This window comes from Myotis yumanensis, unplaced genomic scaffold (assembly GCF_028538775.1).
Source record: "Myotis yumanensis isolate MYYU_CA2020_CCGP unplaced genomic scaffold, mMyoYum1.0.hap1 SCAF_23, whole genome shotgun sequence".
Lineage (NCBI taxonomy): Eukaryota > Metazoa > Chordata > Mammalia > Chiroptera > Vespertilionidae > Myotis > Myotis yumanensis.
In genome coordinates this window covers 2,157,258-2,176,609 of record NW_027223774.1, presented here as the reverse complement: position 1 = coordinate 2,176,609, position 19,352 = coordinate 2,157,258, and the positions used below count along the sequence as shown (strand labels likewise).

At 52.9% G+C, this 19,352-nt stretch overlaps 2 protein-coding genes and 1 pseudogene across 2 annotated transcripts in view; 1 reads left to right on the top strand and 2 right to left on the bottom strand.

Moving 5' to 3' along the window:
- The window catches only part of LOC138999567 (saoe class I histocompatibility antigen, A alpha chain-like), a 372,085-nt gene that overhangs the window by 211,787 nt on the left and 140,946 nt on the right, over positions 1–19,352 (top strand). The gene's annotated exons all lie outside the window — the stretch shown is intronic.
- Positions 6,835–9,893, bottom strand: LOC139000158 (THO complex subunit 5 homolog). Its single transcript, XM_070402458.1, is given in 6 exon segments — positions 6,835–7,880; positions 7,883–8,070; positions 8,072–8,114; positions 8,117–8,374; positions 8,377–8,889; positions 9,890–9,893. Coding segments are annotated over 6 exon segments (2,052 nt in total).
- On the bottom strand, positions 13,208–15,191 carry LOC139000157 (mesoderm induction early response protein 3-like; annotated as a pseudogene).

The window sequence follows — 19,352 nt, the reverse complement described above, 5'->3', positions numbered from 1 at the left end:
TCAAGATGGGTAACAGAACTGGCCCAATGAGTGACCCAGCGAGCCTGGGTCTGTGAATTCTTCCTTAGGGAGAGATATCTAAGTGACCAGGACTTAGGAAGAGGGAGGGAGAAGGAAAAGCCACATCGGATGGAGCATTTCCAGACAGAAGCTCTGGGCCCACTGACACCTGAGCCTCTCTCAGCTTCCCCATCTGTCAGAGGTGGTCCTGGGCTCCAGGAAGGTCATTAGTAGGAAGGAAAGGCAGGATTCAGCAGCTAAGGGAGCGGGAGGGAAAGGACTTCAAAGAGTGGCAGGTGGTTTGTGTGAAAGTCAACTCTGCTGACTGGCCTCCCAGCTGATGCCGCAGATTCTTCCTGTGGTCACTCTCTCCCTTTTTTTGAAATCCTCACCGGAGGATGTATTTTTCCATTGATTTCTAAAGAGTGAAATGGAGGAAGAGAGAGAGAGAGAAATACCGATGTGTGAGAGAGGTATTGGTTGCTACAGCACATGCCCCAACCTGGGCTGGGCATTGAGCCTGCAAGAGAGATCTGAGCCCTTGGCCATGAATTGAAACTGAGACATTCGAAAGCTGTGTCCACTGAGTCAAACCAGATAGGGCCAGGTTTGTTCCTTTTAGGCATTAGATGAAAGAGCCTCCTGTGGCCCAGAGGTTTGGTGCCTGGAACCAAGCAATGGACAAAAGGAAGCCTGAGTTGAGAGCATTCTTGGTTTTGACTCCCAAATTTAAGATTCACGGATGCCTACCTTTGACCTAGACACTGTGAGGCTCTCTGAGCAGGTTCCCAGGGTTTTCCTTATGTCCAGTCCGCCTCCAGAGAGCAGTGCTCTGCTTGGCAGCTAAGGAAAGGAAGCTCTGGAGATGTCATGAACGTGACCCAGCCTAAAAGGAGACTGGGTGTCCTGGGTGCTGGCCTTCATCAGATTGTCAGGACAGCCCTGGGCTTGAACAAATCGGTCTTCCTCCACCTGGAAGCCACCCTCTTTTTACCACTGCTGTCCCCAGGAACTAATCACTCCATCTCTCCCCAGGTGCCTGCAGACCCCCTTGGACAACCTCTCCATATGGTTTTGCTCACAGCTGACACACTCAGACGTGACACACCTGGTCCAGTGCCCGAACCTCATGCAGCTGAAGACCCTGGGTCTGTATAGCACCAACCTCACTGATTTTAGTCCGGAGCCCCTTCGAGCTCTGCTGGAGGCAGTGGCACCCAACCTCCAGGATCTGTGCCTGGATAACTGTGGGATGGTGGACTCCCAAGTCGAGGCCATCCTGCCTGTCCTGAGCTGCTGTCACCAGCTCAGGGGCTTCACCATCTCTGAGAACCACCTCTCCTTGGCCACCGTGGAGAAGCTGCTGCGCCACACAGCCGGACTGTGCAGTTTAGAGCTCGAGCTGTACCCCGTCCCCTTGGAGTGTTACAGGACCCACCAGACTGTGGACCAGGAGAGAGTTGCCCTGATCTGGGCTGAGCTCACGGGGACACTGAGGGAGTTAGGACAACCCAGGACCATCCGTCTTGTCACCAAGTCCTATAACTCTTGGGAGGTTTATGACGTGGCATTTTCATGACATGGAGCCTGTGATGTGCCCCTCTAGTGACCCTGCTCACCAGGTGCACCTAACAAGAGCTTCCTTCTAGGACCCTGGAACCTGAAACCTCGGATTGGGGTGCAGTATGCGGGGCCACTCATGTTTCATGTTCATGCTCAGTGTGAATGAGGAAAGGGACGGACCCAGCCCGGGTACAGGATTGCAGGGACAAAGGTTGGGGAGTTCATGGGATCTAAATACAAAGTGTCCTACAACCAGAAACATGAATCTGATTTCTTTGAGGAGGGGGTGGGGATTTAGGCTCGAGGTGCATCTGTGGGAGTTAATCCTAGGGTGGAAGGTTGTAAAGGAATGTTCAGAAATAAAGACAATTTCAAAGGCCACTCTCTGGTCCTCCGTCATGTAATAAACGGTCTCCCCCACTTTACACCTCAGTTCCTGATGAAAAAAGGTGTGGAGGGGTCAGGATCAGACACTGGAGCTGCTGGGATGCGGTTGGGCTGCAGGGCTCATCACCATTTTATCACTTCCTCCAGGTTTTTCCTTCTCCCTGGGCATCTCTGACCTCCTTGTGGCTGCTCAGTGGCTGCTCAGATCCAATGCTACTTTCTACATGGTCCACTAACCCCTGATGTGAAGGGGACCTGCTGCTGGCTCTGAACCTGGATGTGAGTGGTCCTCCTGGTGCTGCTGGTGAACCCACAGGTCTCAGGACTTGTGTCAGGAGGGTTCAGGGCACAAGGCAGGCCCCCAATTCCAGAAGGGCTTGTCCACACAGCAGAGGAACAGAGCTGCTGGGGCCTCCTAGCCCATGCCTGTCAGCCTGGTGTTGAGGAATTAACCTGCTTGCAGCCAGGAAAATCATCCAAATTCCTTTCACCAAAATACTAAAGTTATTCAGGAACATAAGACTTTTCACAGCGTTATACATTTATAGGTCTCTCAAACAAACAAAACCCCAGAAAACACGTTGCAATGCTTACCCTTCCTGTTTCTATTACTATCAACCCTTCAACCCTTTAGTGATGTTTTCAGGCGGCATTGGCGGGGGCAGCACAGTGCGGGGCGTGGTCACTGAAAGAAAATTCCTAAATCGCCCTTATTCGCTCGTGGAGGAAATTTCAAAGTCTAACTGACAGTCCTTCATCCGCATCATGGGAGTGTCCATCTTTCTTGACTGCTAGGGGAGAGAGAGAGAGAGATAGAGAGAGAGAGAGTGAGAGAGAGAAGAGAAGAGAAGAGAAGAGAAGAGAAGAGAAGAGAAGAGAAGAGAAGAGAAGAGAAGAGAGAAGCTTTCAAAGCCCCCATCCCCACCCCCAGTGGCCGACCCTGCGTCCCCACCACCCTGGTGATGACTTGATGACAATGCAACCTGTCCTTGTCATGCGCCACCTTCCTGGCGACCGCTTTTATAAACTTCAAAGCGTGGTTGACCAGAGGGCCGGGTTGGTTCTTGTCGTCACAGGGCGGAGCCAATTCAGGGACAGCGCTTGCGCAGTCAGCAGACAGAGGGGTGTGAATGGAAGGCAGTGCATCGCCATACTAGCACTTTGAATGGAGACACATCATTTATAAATAACACAAAGCAGTACCTGTACCTCAAATGGAAACTTCTTTCTCAGACATAAAAAATGTAGGTCAAGTCACTTGGACACTAGGGACGGCTGTGTCGTGTAGAAATGGGCAGGGGTGAATTAGGCATTCTGAACTTTGTCCTCCTTTGGGTTTGTCCTTGTGATCCATAGGAACTCTCCCCAGCCAGGAAAGTTATTAGGTGGACTGAAGTGGACCACAGAGGGGTTTCTGGCTGGAAACCAAAAACCACACCACTGGCGGTGACCAACCGGGTGTGCCGTGCCTTGCCGTGCCGTGCCCCAGAAAGTCATAGTCAGGACTGAACTGAGGACCTTCCTCTTTCTTCCTTCCTTCCTTCCTTCCTTTCTTTCTTTCTTTCTTTCTTTCTTTCTTTCTTTCTTTCTTTCTTTCTTTCTTTCTTTCTTTCTCTGGTCTACATACACATGACTCTTCTACAAAAAACACAAAAACCAACAACCAACATATGTTGGCATCACTGGCTTAAAGACAAACACAGACAGACAGACAGACAGACAGACAGGCAAACAAAGACAAACCTCTCTCTTCCTATCAGTTGAATTAGGGCCAATTTGACCAGGAAAATATAGGTTCCCCCTGTCCCATTTCCTCGTTGAAAGCAGACAGATTCTGATTTTAAAACAGCCCTCCGTCGGTTAGATACCCCTACCTACAACTGTTGGCACAGAAGCTTGACTCCCAGGGAGAGAGAGACTTGTTTGGGTAGGGTCAAGAACGGGTAAAGTAGCCCCAGTCAGTCAGTGTTTCCGAGAGCTTCAGTACCTTCACTTCTTAGGATCATTTCCATTTTCCCAAAAGCAGTGTGAGTGAGGAAAAGGGAGATTCCCTCTCACAATCCTCGGAGCATCCCTAGGTTCGCTTCTGTCTGTTTTGTTTTTGTAAATCCAATTTCTGTCTTTTTGTGTGTTTTTGTTGTTGTTGTTGTTGTTTTTTCCTACACTCTTTCTAAGGGTGACCTGGCCTTTGATAGCAAAAACAGACTCCTCTACAGTTTCACAGCAGACCTCATGGACAGATTCTGTTGCCTCGCACTCAGAAACCAGCAGGTGTATACGTCGTGTTCACATAAAAACATTCAAATCAGTAGAGAACTTTTTTGAGTTTACTTGAGCCAAGCTGTCCACACTTGCCGGGAAGCGTAATCTCAAGGGGTTGGGAAAATGCTCCAGAGAAGAGCTGTTTTTCACTTTGTTTTATTCATTCTTTTTTAAAATTATTATTTAATATATTTTTATTGATTTCTGAGAGGAAGGGAGAGGGAGAGAGTGATAGAAACATCCACAAAGAGAGAGAATCACCCCTCCACTGCCTCCTGCACACACACACCCTACTGGGGATGGAGCCCCCACCCGGGACTGCGCCCTTGACTGAAATCAAACCCAGGACCTTTTGGTCCCCAGGCCGATGCTCTACCCACTGACCAAAACAGGCCGGGACAGCACTTTGTTTTATACATGGCAATCCAAGGCAGAGACGTAAGTGGGTTTCAAGAAATCCACTGGTGATAGATGAAGAAGGGAGGGAGGGAGGGAGGGATAGAGGAAAGCAGGGGGGAAGGGAACATCTGGGATTGCATAAAAGGAAAATGATAGACGCATACTTCTTTTAAAAAAAAAAACAGTTTTATTGGTTGGAGAGAGGAAGGGAGAGGGAGGAAGAGAGAAACATCATCCATGAGAGAGAATCTTGAATGGGACACCTTCTGCACGCCCCCTAGTGGGGCTCGCTCCAGCCCGTGACCCAGGCGGGTATTTGCCCTGGACCCGGGACCCTAAGGTCCGTTGCAGGCAGACGTCGGCTCTACCCACTGACCCAAACCGGCCAGGGCCATACCTACTTCTTTTCCTTAGGTGGGTGCAGGATAGATAGTTAACAGGCAGCAATACTCGTCATAACAATAGCAATGAAGGAATTTATGGTCTCTGTCCTGCAGGACACCCAGGTACATTTGCTTGTGTGTCAGGAAAGGGGGCGCTAATGCTACAAGTTCCTCTGACATTTCAGAGGTATGTTGTTTCTTAGATGCAAAAGGACCATAGGTTCAGGTAAACACTGACCTTGTCAGGGAAGACTCCGGCCTCGGACGCGACTACCCACCACAACTGCTCTTAGTAACAGTCTCCCCTCAGACCATCCCGGCGATCGGTTGCTTTAGGCCTTTCAGTTTGCAAGACCGCCACGCAGGTCTTCCCTGAGCTCATGGGGTTAGCATGTGGCCCCTCCTTTTGTACACAGTTGTGTGGGAATAAAGGAGTCATCCTTTCTGTCAAAGAAGGGAGTTTAGGCAGCCTCCCTTTTGGCTCCAGGGGCTTGGCAGCCGCCATTTTGAAATGGCAAGGTCAACCCCTCCCTCTTATCCTCTCCACCCCCACCCCACTTCTCCCTCACCCCCGTCTTAATTTCTCTGTTTTGTTTTTCTTTTAAACAAATTCACATTTTATTTATGTTGACATAAACTGTACAAAATTGACTTTCTTCACCGAAAAATGACAGCGATGTTTTCTGTATTCTTCCTCGATCAACTACAAAACACATTCTTGTAGGTTGTCTAGGTTTGCTTATAAATCGAGACGTGGCAGGAGATATGACCACGGAAAAAGACAGAATGAAACAGACCAATCTGTTGTCAGTATCCATGGCCTCTGATCCTGTCTTGACCATGAAACAGAAGTGCTCCCATATTCTTGCTAAAAAGGTTATGACGATATAGGCTCAACAAAGGAATGTAAACAGCGACACCCAGATGTGGGTGTAACAATGGCGGGTTCTTTCTTCAATGTTTCACGGTCACTTGTTGAAGATCATCGAATAAAGACAAAAATCTACACCGAAATCCTTGTCTGGCAAGCTCACGTTTCTTTCACTGCTTGGTAATTTCACTCTTCCTTACAGATTTCTCATAGCATACTTAAAACTCCTGCTCGCAAAGGTTAGTCATGAGCATCATGGTGCAATTTTATGAAACAGATTCCTCCCACACCTTCTCAAAATTTTTTCTTCAAAGAACTGATAACTCAATACCCAACAACTGTGACAATGAATGTTATGTCTGCAAGGACTTCACTCAAACAAGTCCACAGTGCCATCGGCAGAGATCACGCAGAAGTGCAACATGGCCACACTTCCAATGCCTGCCACCCTCTGGGAGAACAACAGTTCAACATAAGCTGCATCCTATAGGCTATTTCAGACGCTGATTGAAATTCATTTCCATAATAATATGCTCTTTGAGAGCAGTGATGATGCCTAGTCCCCAGACAGGCCGCCTCGGCATCACCTGGGATCTTGTTACATTTGTCCATTAAAGGACCCCATTCCTGCCCCACAGAACTAACTCGGGTGGAGCCAGGCAACGTGTGTTTGACAAGCCTCAGGTGATTCTCATGCACATGAAGGTTTGAGAATCATGGCTGTAAATCGGTTGTAACAGTTTGGCTGCGTCATCACATAGTAATTGTATTAGTAAATACTAGGTGTTACGCTTGAATAATGGAGTCGAGTCCTAACCACCTATATCTTCTTATTTTTGGTCAGATGACACTTTAATTGGCTAGAAATATAAAACCTGTCTTTGGAGACTATCAGGAGCCACATGTGGAACAGAAGAGAAAGCGGAGGCACAGCACTGAGGGCCCAGGGGAAACAACAGGCCGAGCAGGTCAGCGATGGCTGAAGGATCCTTGAGGATGGTTATATTTAAATGGCTTCATTCTGCTGGGGCCCCTGAAAAGCCGCAGACACATCTTCTCCTGGGGAAACTCCTTGGGCCCCTCCACGCTGTCATCGTGGATCTCGGTCTCCAGGTAGACGTCTAGTAGCACGCACAGGCGCTGCAGCTGGTTGGTCAAGAGCTGATGGCCGGGCCGGGGCCCACACAGCTCCTTGTAGCACACGTTGACCTCGCTCTCCATGGCCCGAATATTGTCATCATTGCTGTTGGTTTTCTCCCCTTTCCAGTTCAGACAGAGCTGGAAAATGGGTGGGATGGAGGAGTAGCCAGGGTTCAGCACCACAGCTGCCTGGAGTTTGGCTGTGCCCCTTTCCACGAGTGCCATGTAATAGAGATTGGTGTCCTCAGCCAGTCCTGCCTCCACAATGTCTTTGGTGAAATGCAGCTCCACGTAATCCTCATGGGCAATCGTCACCCACTTCACCAGGCGAGAGACAACCTTTGCAGGGAAGAGGTAGTGGCAATCGCTAGTAACTGGTACAATGCCGGATTCCAGGGACGCGAACTGTTTGTGGAGGGCCAGGCGGGACTGCACTCTGGTCTTTAGCAGTTTCATAGTGGTCTCCATGTGGCTGGAGCTCAGGGAGTGGTCAGTGATCACCGTGGGCTGGGGCTGCTCTTTAGGGAAGTGGAGGCCACCCAGCTTCTGTACCCACAAGTAGGGGTGTCCTAAATCAAGGACGTAGCCTCTCAAAGTCAGGATGCCCACTTTATCAAACTGGTACTGATTGGCTGGATTTGGCGTTTTCTTTCCATGATCCCCAGGATACAGACAGCTCAGAACTGAGTCAGGAGACAGCAAGTCACTTGCACTGATGGGGGTGATCAGCTCCGTGGCAGTTGTCACTTTGCCTTTTACTGTCATGATATTGAGGTGCATGAGAGAGTAAAAGGTCAGGTGAAGCACACTGTCATCTTTGCACTTCAGGTCCAGCATGACGGACAGCGGGTGCCTCTTCAGCATCTCCTTGCGTTGTCATCCAACTGGACTCCCAGTGTGGGTCGCCAGCATTCCGTGGTCTGCTCTTCCTCGGCATTTGAGTCGCTCTGGTCATCTTGGGATTCCTCATGAGGTTTAAACAGGGCCTTGGCTTCATCCACACTGCCTTCGATCGCCACAGACAGTGTTTTATCACAGGCCTGCCCATACGCAGTGGCCTGGACAGAGGACATAGAGGGGAGGCGGCAGGTGTCTGGCCGTCTCATATTTTTGTGAGCCTGGTCGAAAGGCATTAACAGGTACTCTTGCACCAGGAGGGAAGCCTGCATGATGCTGTTCAGGAGAGGCTGGAGGCCGCTCAGGTATTCCTTCTTTACTTCAACCTCCTTCAGGATCTTCTCCTTGATGGAGAGGGACTCTCGGTACTTCTCCGCCAACCTTTTCCGCTGCTCCAGCTCCCAATCCAGACATGCAAGAGTTTGCTGGTGAGGGTCTTCCATGGTGATCTCAGCCTTGCTGATATCTGGAAAGCCTCTTGATAAAACTCCTTAACACTGACCAGATCAATTTCTTCATGCTTTGACTTGAACTCCGGACATGTAGTGATCTCCTTCTGCAGGTGCATCAGCTCATACAACAGGTTCTGGAGCTGCAGGTGACAGGCGTCTACTTTCTGCTTGGCCTCATGGGTCTGATCTTGTCCTTTCTTCAACCTGATGTGGGCTAATCGGTTAAGCTTCTTTAGAGTCATGAAATGAACACAGCCCAGGATCCTGCGATCTTCAATCTCAACTGCCACATCCTTGCCTCCCCTGCTCTTCAGGCCCTGGATCTCGGCCATGAGTCGCTGCAACTCCTGGCACGTGTACTTGTACAGCTCATAGTCTCTTCCAGGGTCCCCCAGGTCCACTTCAGCCTCCTCACTGTAGTATTTGCCTTCCTGCTTGGGGTCAGAACGATTCCGCTTTCCTTCCGCTGGAGCTCCATCACTTGGAATCTCCTTGCGCTTCCGCTTCTTGCTCAACTCTGGTTGTTTGGTGAGGTCTTGAAGAAAGAGTAGAGACCTCAGTGATGGCTGTGGCCGTGACCTAGGAAGGCCTCAGTGGGCTCAGGCGATGCAGGTGAAAGGGAGCAGAAGCTTGGGGGGCACAGGGTGATCTTCAATTCAATGACGGCGGTTGTTGGGGTCCAACCCCCATAGGTCCCGGCGTCCCCAAAGGTGTGGACAGAGTCAGCAAAGAAGGAATGACATGGAGACAACGTTCAATTCATCAGCAGCCTAGCCAGGATCTCTAGCCAAGTTCTCCAGCCAGGTTCTGTTTTTTATTGTCTTGTTACATCTGTATTTATACCAGTTGATTTTAATCCTGTCAATTTCTATTCCAAAGGTTAGGGTGTTTCTTATCTCCATTCCAGAGAATAAAGATTATATAGCTTAAGGGTGATTGTTCATAGTTAAAGTGATTAACTACCCACCTGGCATTTAGTTCAGGGGTTTTATTCCCTCCCTAACTTCAGGGGAAAATCCCTACCTGGGGAAACAACCTTTCTCAGAGAGGTAACCTTGGTTAAAACACATAGCGCCAAGAAGGGGAGCAAACATATTCAGAACAGTATGTCATATCCGCCAGGTCTCTTGAAACATATGCTGTGCAGATGTTTCTTCCCTGCAGCGACTGTGTCAAGCAGCAAGGATGGACTGGCTTCCAGCAGGCGGGCACCTGAGGATCAAGCGACTCTCTCTCCGATTCCTGTTAGAAACGGCCGACTGCTCCCAGGAGCATCTGAAGTTCCTCATGGACCATCTGTGAACCCGGACGTTCCTTGCTTCACGAAGGGACTCTATCTCAGAGCTTCAGGCAGCAGCCGGCGCACCATCCAGAAGCAGAAGGAAGGCCCACCTATATCTTTTTAAGTCTCTCTCTCCCCTCCCACTCTGGAATCAGCTGGTTCACCAACAAAGCCCTGAGCTGCAGTGAGAGAGAATTAAACATCTGGAGATGAGAGGTCTGAGCCAATCAGAAGTCAGGCTAGAGCCGCTTACCCATTCTGGCGGTGTAATTGGTGGGTTCCCAGTGGAAGAGCATCCGAGGCTCCGCCCCCGTCTGCCAGCACCAACCAATAATAGTCCTGTGCTCCAAGGAGCAAAACTGCTCCCCTGTCACTCTCCTCCCTCTCTCCTTCCCAGGGTGGGGCGGGGGGGGGGGGGGGGGGGGGGCGGTTGCTGCAAAGGTGGTGGGGAATCTGGACAGGAGCCAGGACCTTCCTGTGGATCGCCCCACCTGCGGAGGGCGGCAGGTTGCGCCCAGGTTGCGGTGGGGTTCACCCCCTCACAGCTCCTGGCCGGCGCCTAGCAGCCGACTTAGAACTGGTGTGGACCAGGGGAATCCGAATGTTTAATTAAAACAAAGCATCGCAAAGGCCCGCGGCGGCTGTTGATTCAATGTGATTTCTGCCCAGGGCTCTGAATGTGAAGTGAAGACATTCAATGAAGCGCGGGTAAAGGCGGGAGTAGCTAGGACTCTCTTAAGGTAGCCAAATGCCTTTTCATCTAATTAGTGAGGCGCATGAATGGATGAAGGAGATTCCCACTGTCCCTACCTACTATCCAGCCAAACCACAGCCAAGGGAATGGACTTGGCTGAATCAGCGGGGAAAGAAGACCCTGTTGAGCTTCACTCTAGTCTGGCAGGTGAAGAGACATGAGAGGTGCAGAATAAGTGGGAGGCCCCGCGAGGGGGCGGGAAGGGGGGCATGCAGGCCTTGCTGGCGGCCTGTGAAATACCACTACTCTGATCGTTTTTTCACTGACCCGGTGAGGGGGGGGGGGCGGGAGGCGAACCCCGAGGGGCCCTCGCTGGCCTGGGCGCGACCCGCTCCGGAGACAGTGCCAGGTGGGGAGTGTGACTGGGGCGGTACACCTGTCAAACGGTAACGCAGGTGTCCTAAGGTGAGCTCAGGGAGGACAGAAACCTTCCGCGGTGCAGAAGGGCAAAAGCTCGCTTGATCTTGATTTTCAGTAGGAATGCCGACCATGAAAGCGGGGCCTCACGATCCTTCTGACCTTCTGGGTTTGAAGCAGGAGGTGTCAGAAAAGTGACCACAGGAATAACTGGCTTGTGGCGGCCAAGCGTTCATAGCGATGTCGCTTTTTGATCCTTCGATGTCGGCTCTTCCTATCATTGTGAAGCAGAATTCACCAAGCGTTGGATTGTTACCCACTAATAGGGAACGTGAGCTGGGTTTAGACCGTCGTGAGACAGGTTAGTTTTACCCTCCTGATGATGTGTTGTTGCCATGGTAATCCTGCTCAGTACGAGAGGAACCGCAGGTTCAGACATTGGGTATATGTGCTTGGCTGAGGAGCCATTGGGGCGAAGCTACCATCTGTGGGATTATGACTGAACGCCTCTAAGTCAGAATCCCGCCCAAGCAGAACGATACTCAGTGGGCCACGGATAGCTGGTCCCCTGTGGTCCCCACTGGCGGGCAGTCACACCCCCTGGGACGGCCCAGCACTCCCCTCCCCGCCTGCCCATTACTGTTTTAATAACACAAAATGCAAGTACAAAACATTGTACAGGTATACTTTTTACTACGTGGAAGTTCAATAATACATTTGTGTGGCTTTAAAAATATATATCCTCATTGATTTCAGAGAGGAAGGGAGAGGGAGAGAGAGCCATAGAAGCATCTACCATGAGAGGGAATCACTCATCGGCTGCCTCCTGCACACTCCTTACTGGGGATCAAGCCGGTGACCTGGGCCTGTGCCCTTGACTTGAATGGAACCCGGACCCTTTGAGTCCCCAGGCCGATCCTCTACCCACGGACCAAAACAGGCCGGGGCGGCACTTTGTTTTATACACGACAATCCAAGAAGGAGACGTAAGTGGGTTACAGACAATCCACTGGTGATAGATGAGGGAGGGCGGGAGGTGGGAGAAAGCAAAGGGCGTGGGGGTGGGGGTGGGGAGTGGGGGAACCTCTGGGATTGGATAAAAAGTAAAATGATAGACACATGCTTCTTTTTTAAAAAATATATTTTTATTGATTTCAGAGAGGATGGGAGAGAGATAGAAACCTCATCTATGAGAATCTTGAATCGGCCGCCTCCTGCACGCCCCCTAGTGGGGCTCACTAGAGCCTGTGACCCTGGCGGGCATGTGCCCTGGACAGGAATTGAACCCGGGACCCTAAGGCGGACCTCGGCTCTACCCACTGAGCGAAACCGGCCAGGGCCACACCTACTTCTTTTCCTTTAGTGGGCGCAGGATAGATAGTTAACAGGCAACAACACACATGATAACAATAGCAATGAAGGAATTTATGGTCTCTGTTCTGCAGGGCGCCCAGGCCACTGCCCAGGGACAGACTCCGCCATCGGTGGCCGGTGTGGCTTTTCCAATCACAACCTTGACAAGGGTGGACAAACCCCATCTGGATACACATTTTCACACGCCTGATCTGTAGCAATCAATGAAGCTCACAAATCTCCTGACGGTAAAACAAGTCATTCTGTGGAAGGTGCCCTGGTCAAGAATCCAGAAACATCTGAGCGTCTGTGCTCGGCACGCAGCCCCTCACCGGCTCCCAGAGGTGGACGTGCTGTTTGTAAACGGAAGTGCTCTAGCTGAATAACATGAGAGGAGTTTTCATTTTAAAAAAACCCTTGCATGTCTGTGCAGTTTAAAGAAACCCACCCCTGCTTTTGCTTAATTAAGAAAACCAGAAAATGCTACATTTAGCAGGGATCAGGGTCGGCACCTGTAAACACTTATTCCACTGCATCCGTTAGGGTAAAAGGAACTTACACGAGAAGCCACTCCCTTCGGTCCTGAACATGTGCTGGTTTTGAGCTACAGGTTTTAAATGTGGAAGCGGAAGAGACTGGAAAGGCGGGGAGTAGAGAGGCCTGGGAGTTGAGGGAGACAGAGCTTAAAGCTCTGCTGCTCATGGTTTTCCACATTTATGGATTGAGAAATGAAAATACCCTTTCTTTTTTTAAAAAATATATTTTATTGATTTTTCACAGAGAGGAAGGGAGAGGGATAGAGAGTCAGAAACATTGATGAGAGAGAAACAGTGATCCGCTGTCTCCTGCACACTCCCCACTGGGCATGTGCCCACAACCAAGGTACATGCCCTTGACCAGAATCAAACCTGGGACCTTTCAGTCACCAGGCCGATGCTCTATCCACTGAGCCAAACCGGTCAGGGTGAAAATACTCTTGATAAATCAAGATAGAGTTCTATACATGCTGACATCACTGATGTCATAGTGAAAACGTTCAAGCTTCCAGTGAAAGACTAAGCCAGCCCAACGTGTCCTCGCGCTCACTGGGCTGCAGGCCGCTGCTGGTCACTCAGAATGGAGGGCGGTGTGCTGGTGCAGGGCGTGGGCACTAATGAAGCCATTGGCCTCGCTGGCAGACAGGCTGCCAAAGTCAGCCACGGACACGGCCATTTTGGCACTGGCGATGTGGTGTGTGTGGCTTTCAAAGTCCACACCCAGAAACTGCACTCATAAAGGGTTCAGGAACAGCAAGGCCCATTTTCAATCTCTTTGCTGGCTTTTTCGGACTCTTCACTGCATAGGGTCATGGGGTTCAGCTCCGAGGGGTAAAACCCAGTCTGAAACAGGTTAAAGCAGTAGCTCTCTCCATTGCTGAGCAGGGCAAGCCGCTCCTCCGTCACCACAGGCACGGGAGTCACTGGGCCTTGGGGTATGCTGCCCAGCGGAGGAAAGCCCTGCTCCAGGCAGCTCACAGCCCCGGGGCGGGGGGGTGGGGTGGGCTGCTGCACTGCTGGTCAAGACTGACAAGTCCCCGGCAGTGAAAGACTTGACTATGTTCAGCTGTGGACCAGGAACAGGGTCAGGGCGGGTGGCAGTTAAGCCGGGGGAACTGACTGCCCCCCCCTCCGCCCCCCGCCCCAGAGCTTCTGTCTCATCCACCAGGTGGTCCATGTAGTTTGTCACTCTGGGGTGGTGGTGGTAGCGATTCTTTCCAAACCGCGTCTGCTGCGCAAAGTAGTAGAAGCAGTCCTAGCGCTCAGACTTCTTCCACATCTTCCTCATGTAGTAGAAGGCCACACACTCCGCCACCGTTCTGGTCTTCATCCAGTTCTTCTGTATACGATAGAAGTCTTTTCCAAAGATCATGAGTGCATGTTCAAAGCTCTGGATTTCTTCTTCTGTCCAGGCAGTCCTTCCCTCCTGAGGTGCCTTTCCGCCGCGGCAATGCCTCTCGAGCGCCTCCTTGATGTTATGGTCGCACCTGAGCAGCTCATATAATGCCTGCTCATTGTCCCTGGTGAGTGCTCCGGCAAAAACCCGTCCACCGTTTTCTCATTTCCAGTTCTGAATGCGGCCTCGACAAGGTACTCCTTCACTTTGCTCTCCGCAACCACACCAGGACGCCAAAGGAGCTGGTCTCCATCTTCAGATGCTTTCTCATCATCATCATCATACTCTCCAAGATAAGGGGGGATCTCGGCCTGATATTGTAAACCGATCCTTATTTCCTTCCTCAAATCTTCAGGTGAGTTACCACTGTCTGTTTCAACATCTTCAATCTCTGATTCTCTATCTCCTTCACAGGTAGCATTTGAGCGCAAAGGCCTCAGGAAGAAGTCGGAATCCTCGTGGAAAGCCAGAGACGGTTGTCTGCGGAAGGCGGCGACTCCTCCTCGTAACCTGACAGCAGGTCTTTTGCTATTTCCTCCTTGTCCATTGTCATGTCTGGCAGCTGGTCGGCAAGTTCACTTGGGGAGCTGTGGGCACTGGGCTCCACCGCGGCGGGCAGCAAGGGCTCAGAGCCGTAGAAGGCCAGCAGGTCTTCCAGAGGCATGCTTCCTTCCTTTTCTAAGGCTTTAATTTCAGAGCTGAAGTTTTTATCCTCGTCCATCATCTCCTCTTCTTCAAGAGTTCTTTCGTCATCTCTCTCTCTCTCTCCCCCTCTCTCTCTCTCTCTCTCTCTCTCACAGAGACAGACAAGTTACCCCAAGATTCCCCTTTGATGTGGAGTCTACAGAACAAAGTGAATGACAAACACACTCCTAGGCACGGGGAACGGACTGATGGTTGTCACAACCGGGCCTGAGGGAGGGGGAGGAGGGACTGCAAGGCTCCCTAAGATGCACCCACACTGCACCCCCCAAAATAAAATAGAATCCGGTCAAAATTCGAACAGTGGCCTAGACTAAAAAGCGCTCCTTTAAAATAAAAACCTCACCCTGCGCGTGAACGGGTGGCAGGGGGACCCCTGGTTTCCACACGATCTCAGAAATGAGGCACAGCGCACACACCCGGGTGTTTAGAGACCAACCTCCATGCATCCATCCATCGGTCCAACCATCCATCCGCCCACCCACCTATCCATCCATCTATCCATCCATCCATCCATCCATCCATCCATCCATGCATCCATGCATCGGTCCTCACTCCCTTCCAAACCCCGGGTCTTGGACGCCCTCGCCCCACTCACCGCCTCGCCTCCGCAGCCCCAGCACCCAAAGCTCGTGCAGCCCTGACTGGCGAACACTGTGCCAGGCGCAGACACCCGCCTGTTTATATTCCCGCTCTGGGCATCACTTCCTGTTCCCGCCCCGCCCTGTGATTGATTAGAGACCAGGGTTGATCCATTTTTCATAATCCGCTCACACGTGGTTTCTGGGAGAGAAACGCCTAGGGCCGCATGGGGCGTGTTGGTGGATGAGCTGCTTAGCTCGTGTCGGAAGGGTTTGAAGGACCCAGACACACAGACCCGGCCGGGGCGGATGTGGCTCAGGGATACCAGGGCGGGCCTTGATGCCGAGGGGTCACGGAGTGTCGCAGGTTCGGTTCCCTGTTTGGGCAAATGCCTTAATTTCGGGTTCAAGCTCAATAGGTTCAATGTTTCTCCCCCGCCCCCCTCTGTTTCTGTCCCTAGAAGTAATTTAAAAAGAAAATAATTTATTTTTTTTCTTAAAAATAGATTTTTATTGAATTCAGAGAGGAAGGGAGGAGAGAGAGAAAAAAACATCAATGATGAGAGAGAATCATTGTTTGGCTGCCTCCTACATGTCCTCTACTGGGGATTGAACCCCAACCTGGCATACGCCCTGACTGGGAACCTCCTGGTTCATAGGTCAACGCTCAGCCACAGCTGGCCGGGCTGTCTTTTCATTTTGTTGATGGTTTCTTTTGCTGTGCAAAAACCTTTTAGTTTGATGTAGTCCCATTTGTTTATTTTTTCGTTTGATTCCCTTGCCTGAGGAGGTATATCAGAAAAAATATTGCGCCCTCGCCAGTTTGGCTCAGTGGAGTGAGCATCAGCCTGTGGACCGAAAGGCCCCGGGTTCAATTCCGGTCAAGGGCATATACCTTGGTTGCAGTTTTCTCCACAGCCGGGGTTATGGTCAGGGTCTGTGCAGGAGGCAGCCCGATCAGTGGTTCTCTCTCATCACTGATGTTTCTGTCTCTCCCTCTCTCTTCCACTAAAAAAAAAAAAAAGCAGCAGTAATAGCTAGCTTGTGCTATTCAAAGCAGGTGTATTGGTCAGCTGTTGCTGCATAACAGGTCGCCCCAAACGTAGTGGTTTAAAAATAAACATGTAGCATCTCACGCATTCTCTGTCGGTTGGAGTCTTAAAACATGTCTGGAACCAAGTCTCAGGAGGCCGCAGGTAAGATGTCAATTGACACTGTCGTCCCCTGAAGGGTAGGGCTGGAGGGTATGAGGGGGTGCCCTCATGGGCCTCACGTGGAGTGGCCGAGCGAGCACCACCCGGCACAGCAGCCGGCTTGGATCAGAGCTGGTGACGGGACTCGGTGAGTGGTGGAAGGTGGAGCGGGGACAGAGGGGTGAAAAATCAAGGCCATCGCTCAGGCGTCTCAACTCAGAATGTGGTGTCTCATTTCAGGGACCAGCGATGCGGGCCCCTCGGGACATGATGGAAGGCTCCGGGGTTGGCCTCCAAAAGGAAGACGGTGGCATGATGGCTCTAGGTGAACAGCCGACCCTTCCCGCACCACAGCTTTATCCCCAGCCCAGCGCGGGGTCCCCCTCCTGCCCCTCACTCATTTCTCAGTGGGTGTCCCTGGCCTCCTTGCTGTAGGCCCCAGACCCTGCGCTGGGCCCTGCCCTGGAGGGCAAAGTGGAGGAGGGTAGGCTGGACAGACAAAAGAGCCCGCCAGTGACATGCCCAGGGGTGGTTGTGGCCCAAGAGCTGAAATCCCACCACACCCCAGAGATGTGTGGCAGTGCCCACATTCTGTAACTGCCGACACGCGTGCAGACACAGGTAACTCACTGAGATCGGGTGCTGGCAAAGGTGGGGTGGCACCAGGCACTCTGACCCGAGCCTTGGGACCCACATCCTCAGCTGGTTGCACGAGTCCCCGTGTCATGTCTCATTGGCTTGGACTGAGTCAAGTTCTTCCTGACATGGCACTGTGGCCAGCTGAGCAGCACCCCGTCCCGAGCCCAGGACTGACACACGTGTCCGCCACGGTGCTGGGACTGGAGCCGTCCCTGTCCAGGCCACACGCATGATGGTGAGGAAGGGAAGTCGGGTGAACCTGTGGGAGAAGGGGCGATGGAGGCAGAGACCTGGAACAGCCAGCACAGCAGAACGCTATCCTGGTGCCGGGGGAGGGCTCTGGTCCTAACAGCAGCTTGAGGGTCATATCAAGGTCGAATGTGGAGGCAGCAAGATGGAGGCCCGAGCAGGGAGGACCTGGGGACAGGGACCTCCCCATCCACCCACCTACCCATCCATCATCCCCCCATCCACCCACCTATCCATCCCCCCATCTGTCTACCCTCCATCTACTTACCATCAGTCCATCCATCCATCCACCCACCTACCCTTCCATCATCCACTCATCCACTCACCTATCCAGCCACCCATCTGCCTACCCTCCCATCTACCTATCTTCAGTCCACCCATCCATCCATCCACCTATCCAGCCACCTATCTGTCTCCGGTCCATCTACCTATCCTCAATCCATCCACCCACCTACCTACCCATCCTCCATCCACCCACTTACCCACCAATCATCCCTCCATTCACCGATCCATTCATCTAACATCCATCCATCCATCCCCTCGCATTTATTCATTTATCCACCCATTTTCTCCTCCATTCTTCCATCTACCCGCTGACCTGTCGTCCATCCATGGGTTTGCCCTTCCATGTCTCTTCTGTGACCTGTACCACTCCCCGTCCCTCTCTAACCCCCGCCCCTCCCCCTACACACACATACCCATTTGCACGTCTGTGTAGCAGGCACTGACTCTGCAGCAGGCGCTGCTGTTGGAGCCGCAGGGATGAATGAATGAGAACCCCCTTCCCCAGGGCTGCCCTTCCTGCCCCCGACACGCCCCGCCCGCCGACCATGCCCGCTGCCTGACTGCGCCTTTGCCCCTCAGCAGACAAGGTCCCGGGGCTGAGGAGGCGGCCGCTGGGGTCGCCCAGTCCACGCGCCCCTACAAGCAGGAGCTGATCTGCCCGCCCTCCTGGCCGCCGCCGCGGGCACCGTGTCCTGCCCCCAGTGCTGCAAGACGGCCCTGAAGCCAGCGCACCTGCTGCGCCACCAGCAGAGCCACTCTGCTGAGAAGCCCCAGGCCTGGCCCAAGTGCAGCAGGGCCTTCCGGCGCAAGGAGCACCTGTGGGCCACCGGGGCACGCACCCCGGCTGCCCCGCGTGTCCGGGGCCCTCGCTGCGCCCCCTGCCTGCCCTCGAGTGGCCGCACGCCTGCTGCTAGTGCGGCAAGACCTTCTACTGGCGCGAGCACCTGGTGCGCCACCGCAAGACGCACTCGGGCGCGCGCCCCTTCGCCTGCTGGCAGTGCGGCAAGGGCTTCGGGCGCCCCGAGCACCTGCTCCGCCACCAGCGCATCCATGGCCTTACGGCGGCGGCGTCGGCGGGCGCAGCCCGGGAGCCAGACCCCGAGGGCAGGGGGCCCTTCCCGCCGTGGCCGCTGGGGTAACCGCCCGCCTTGGTGCCGCCCGCCTTGGTGCCGCCCGCCCCACCTCGCTCCTCCCTGGTCTAAGCCGACCTGTACTCTAACGTCCTGGTGTCCTTCCCAGCTGTTTCTGCATCAAACCCCACTTTCCCGGGAGGCGGGGGCGGAGGGTGCGCGGGGGGGAGCTGCCCATGGTTGGGGCAGTGAAAAGTCGAGGCACCCATATCTCTCCTCCGCCCACCCCTCCTGACGCCCATCCCGCCCCACCAGTGGAAGGGCCTCCGCATGGTCCCCTGCCCCCCCTCCTCCAACTTCCCTCGCGCACCCACCCTATGGGTGGTGGGGGGCAGCGAGGCGGGCCAGGGGCCCAGGAGAGGAGCGCAGGTGGGCGCCTTGAGCAGAGGGGCAGCTGAAGGCAGGGGAGGGGCCTGGCAGCAGGCTCCGTGGTCTGCGACCTGGGAAGACAGGAGGGGGACGGAGATGCCGGCTCTGAAAAGCGCGGGGCTGTGGTTCTGGAGACTGGGCTGTGACCAGGAGCCAGGCTGTGCTCCCAGAG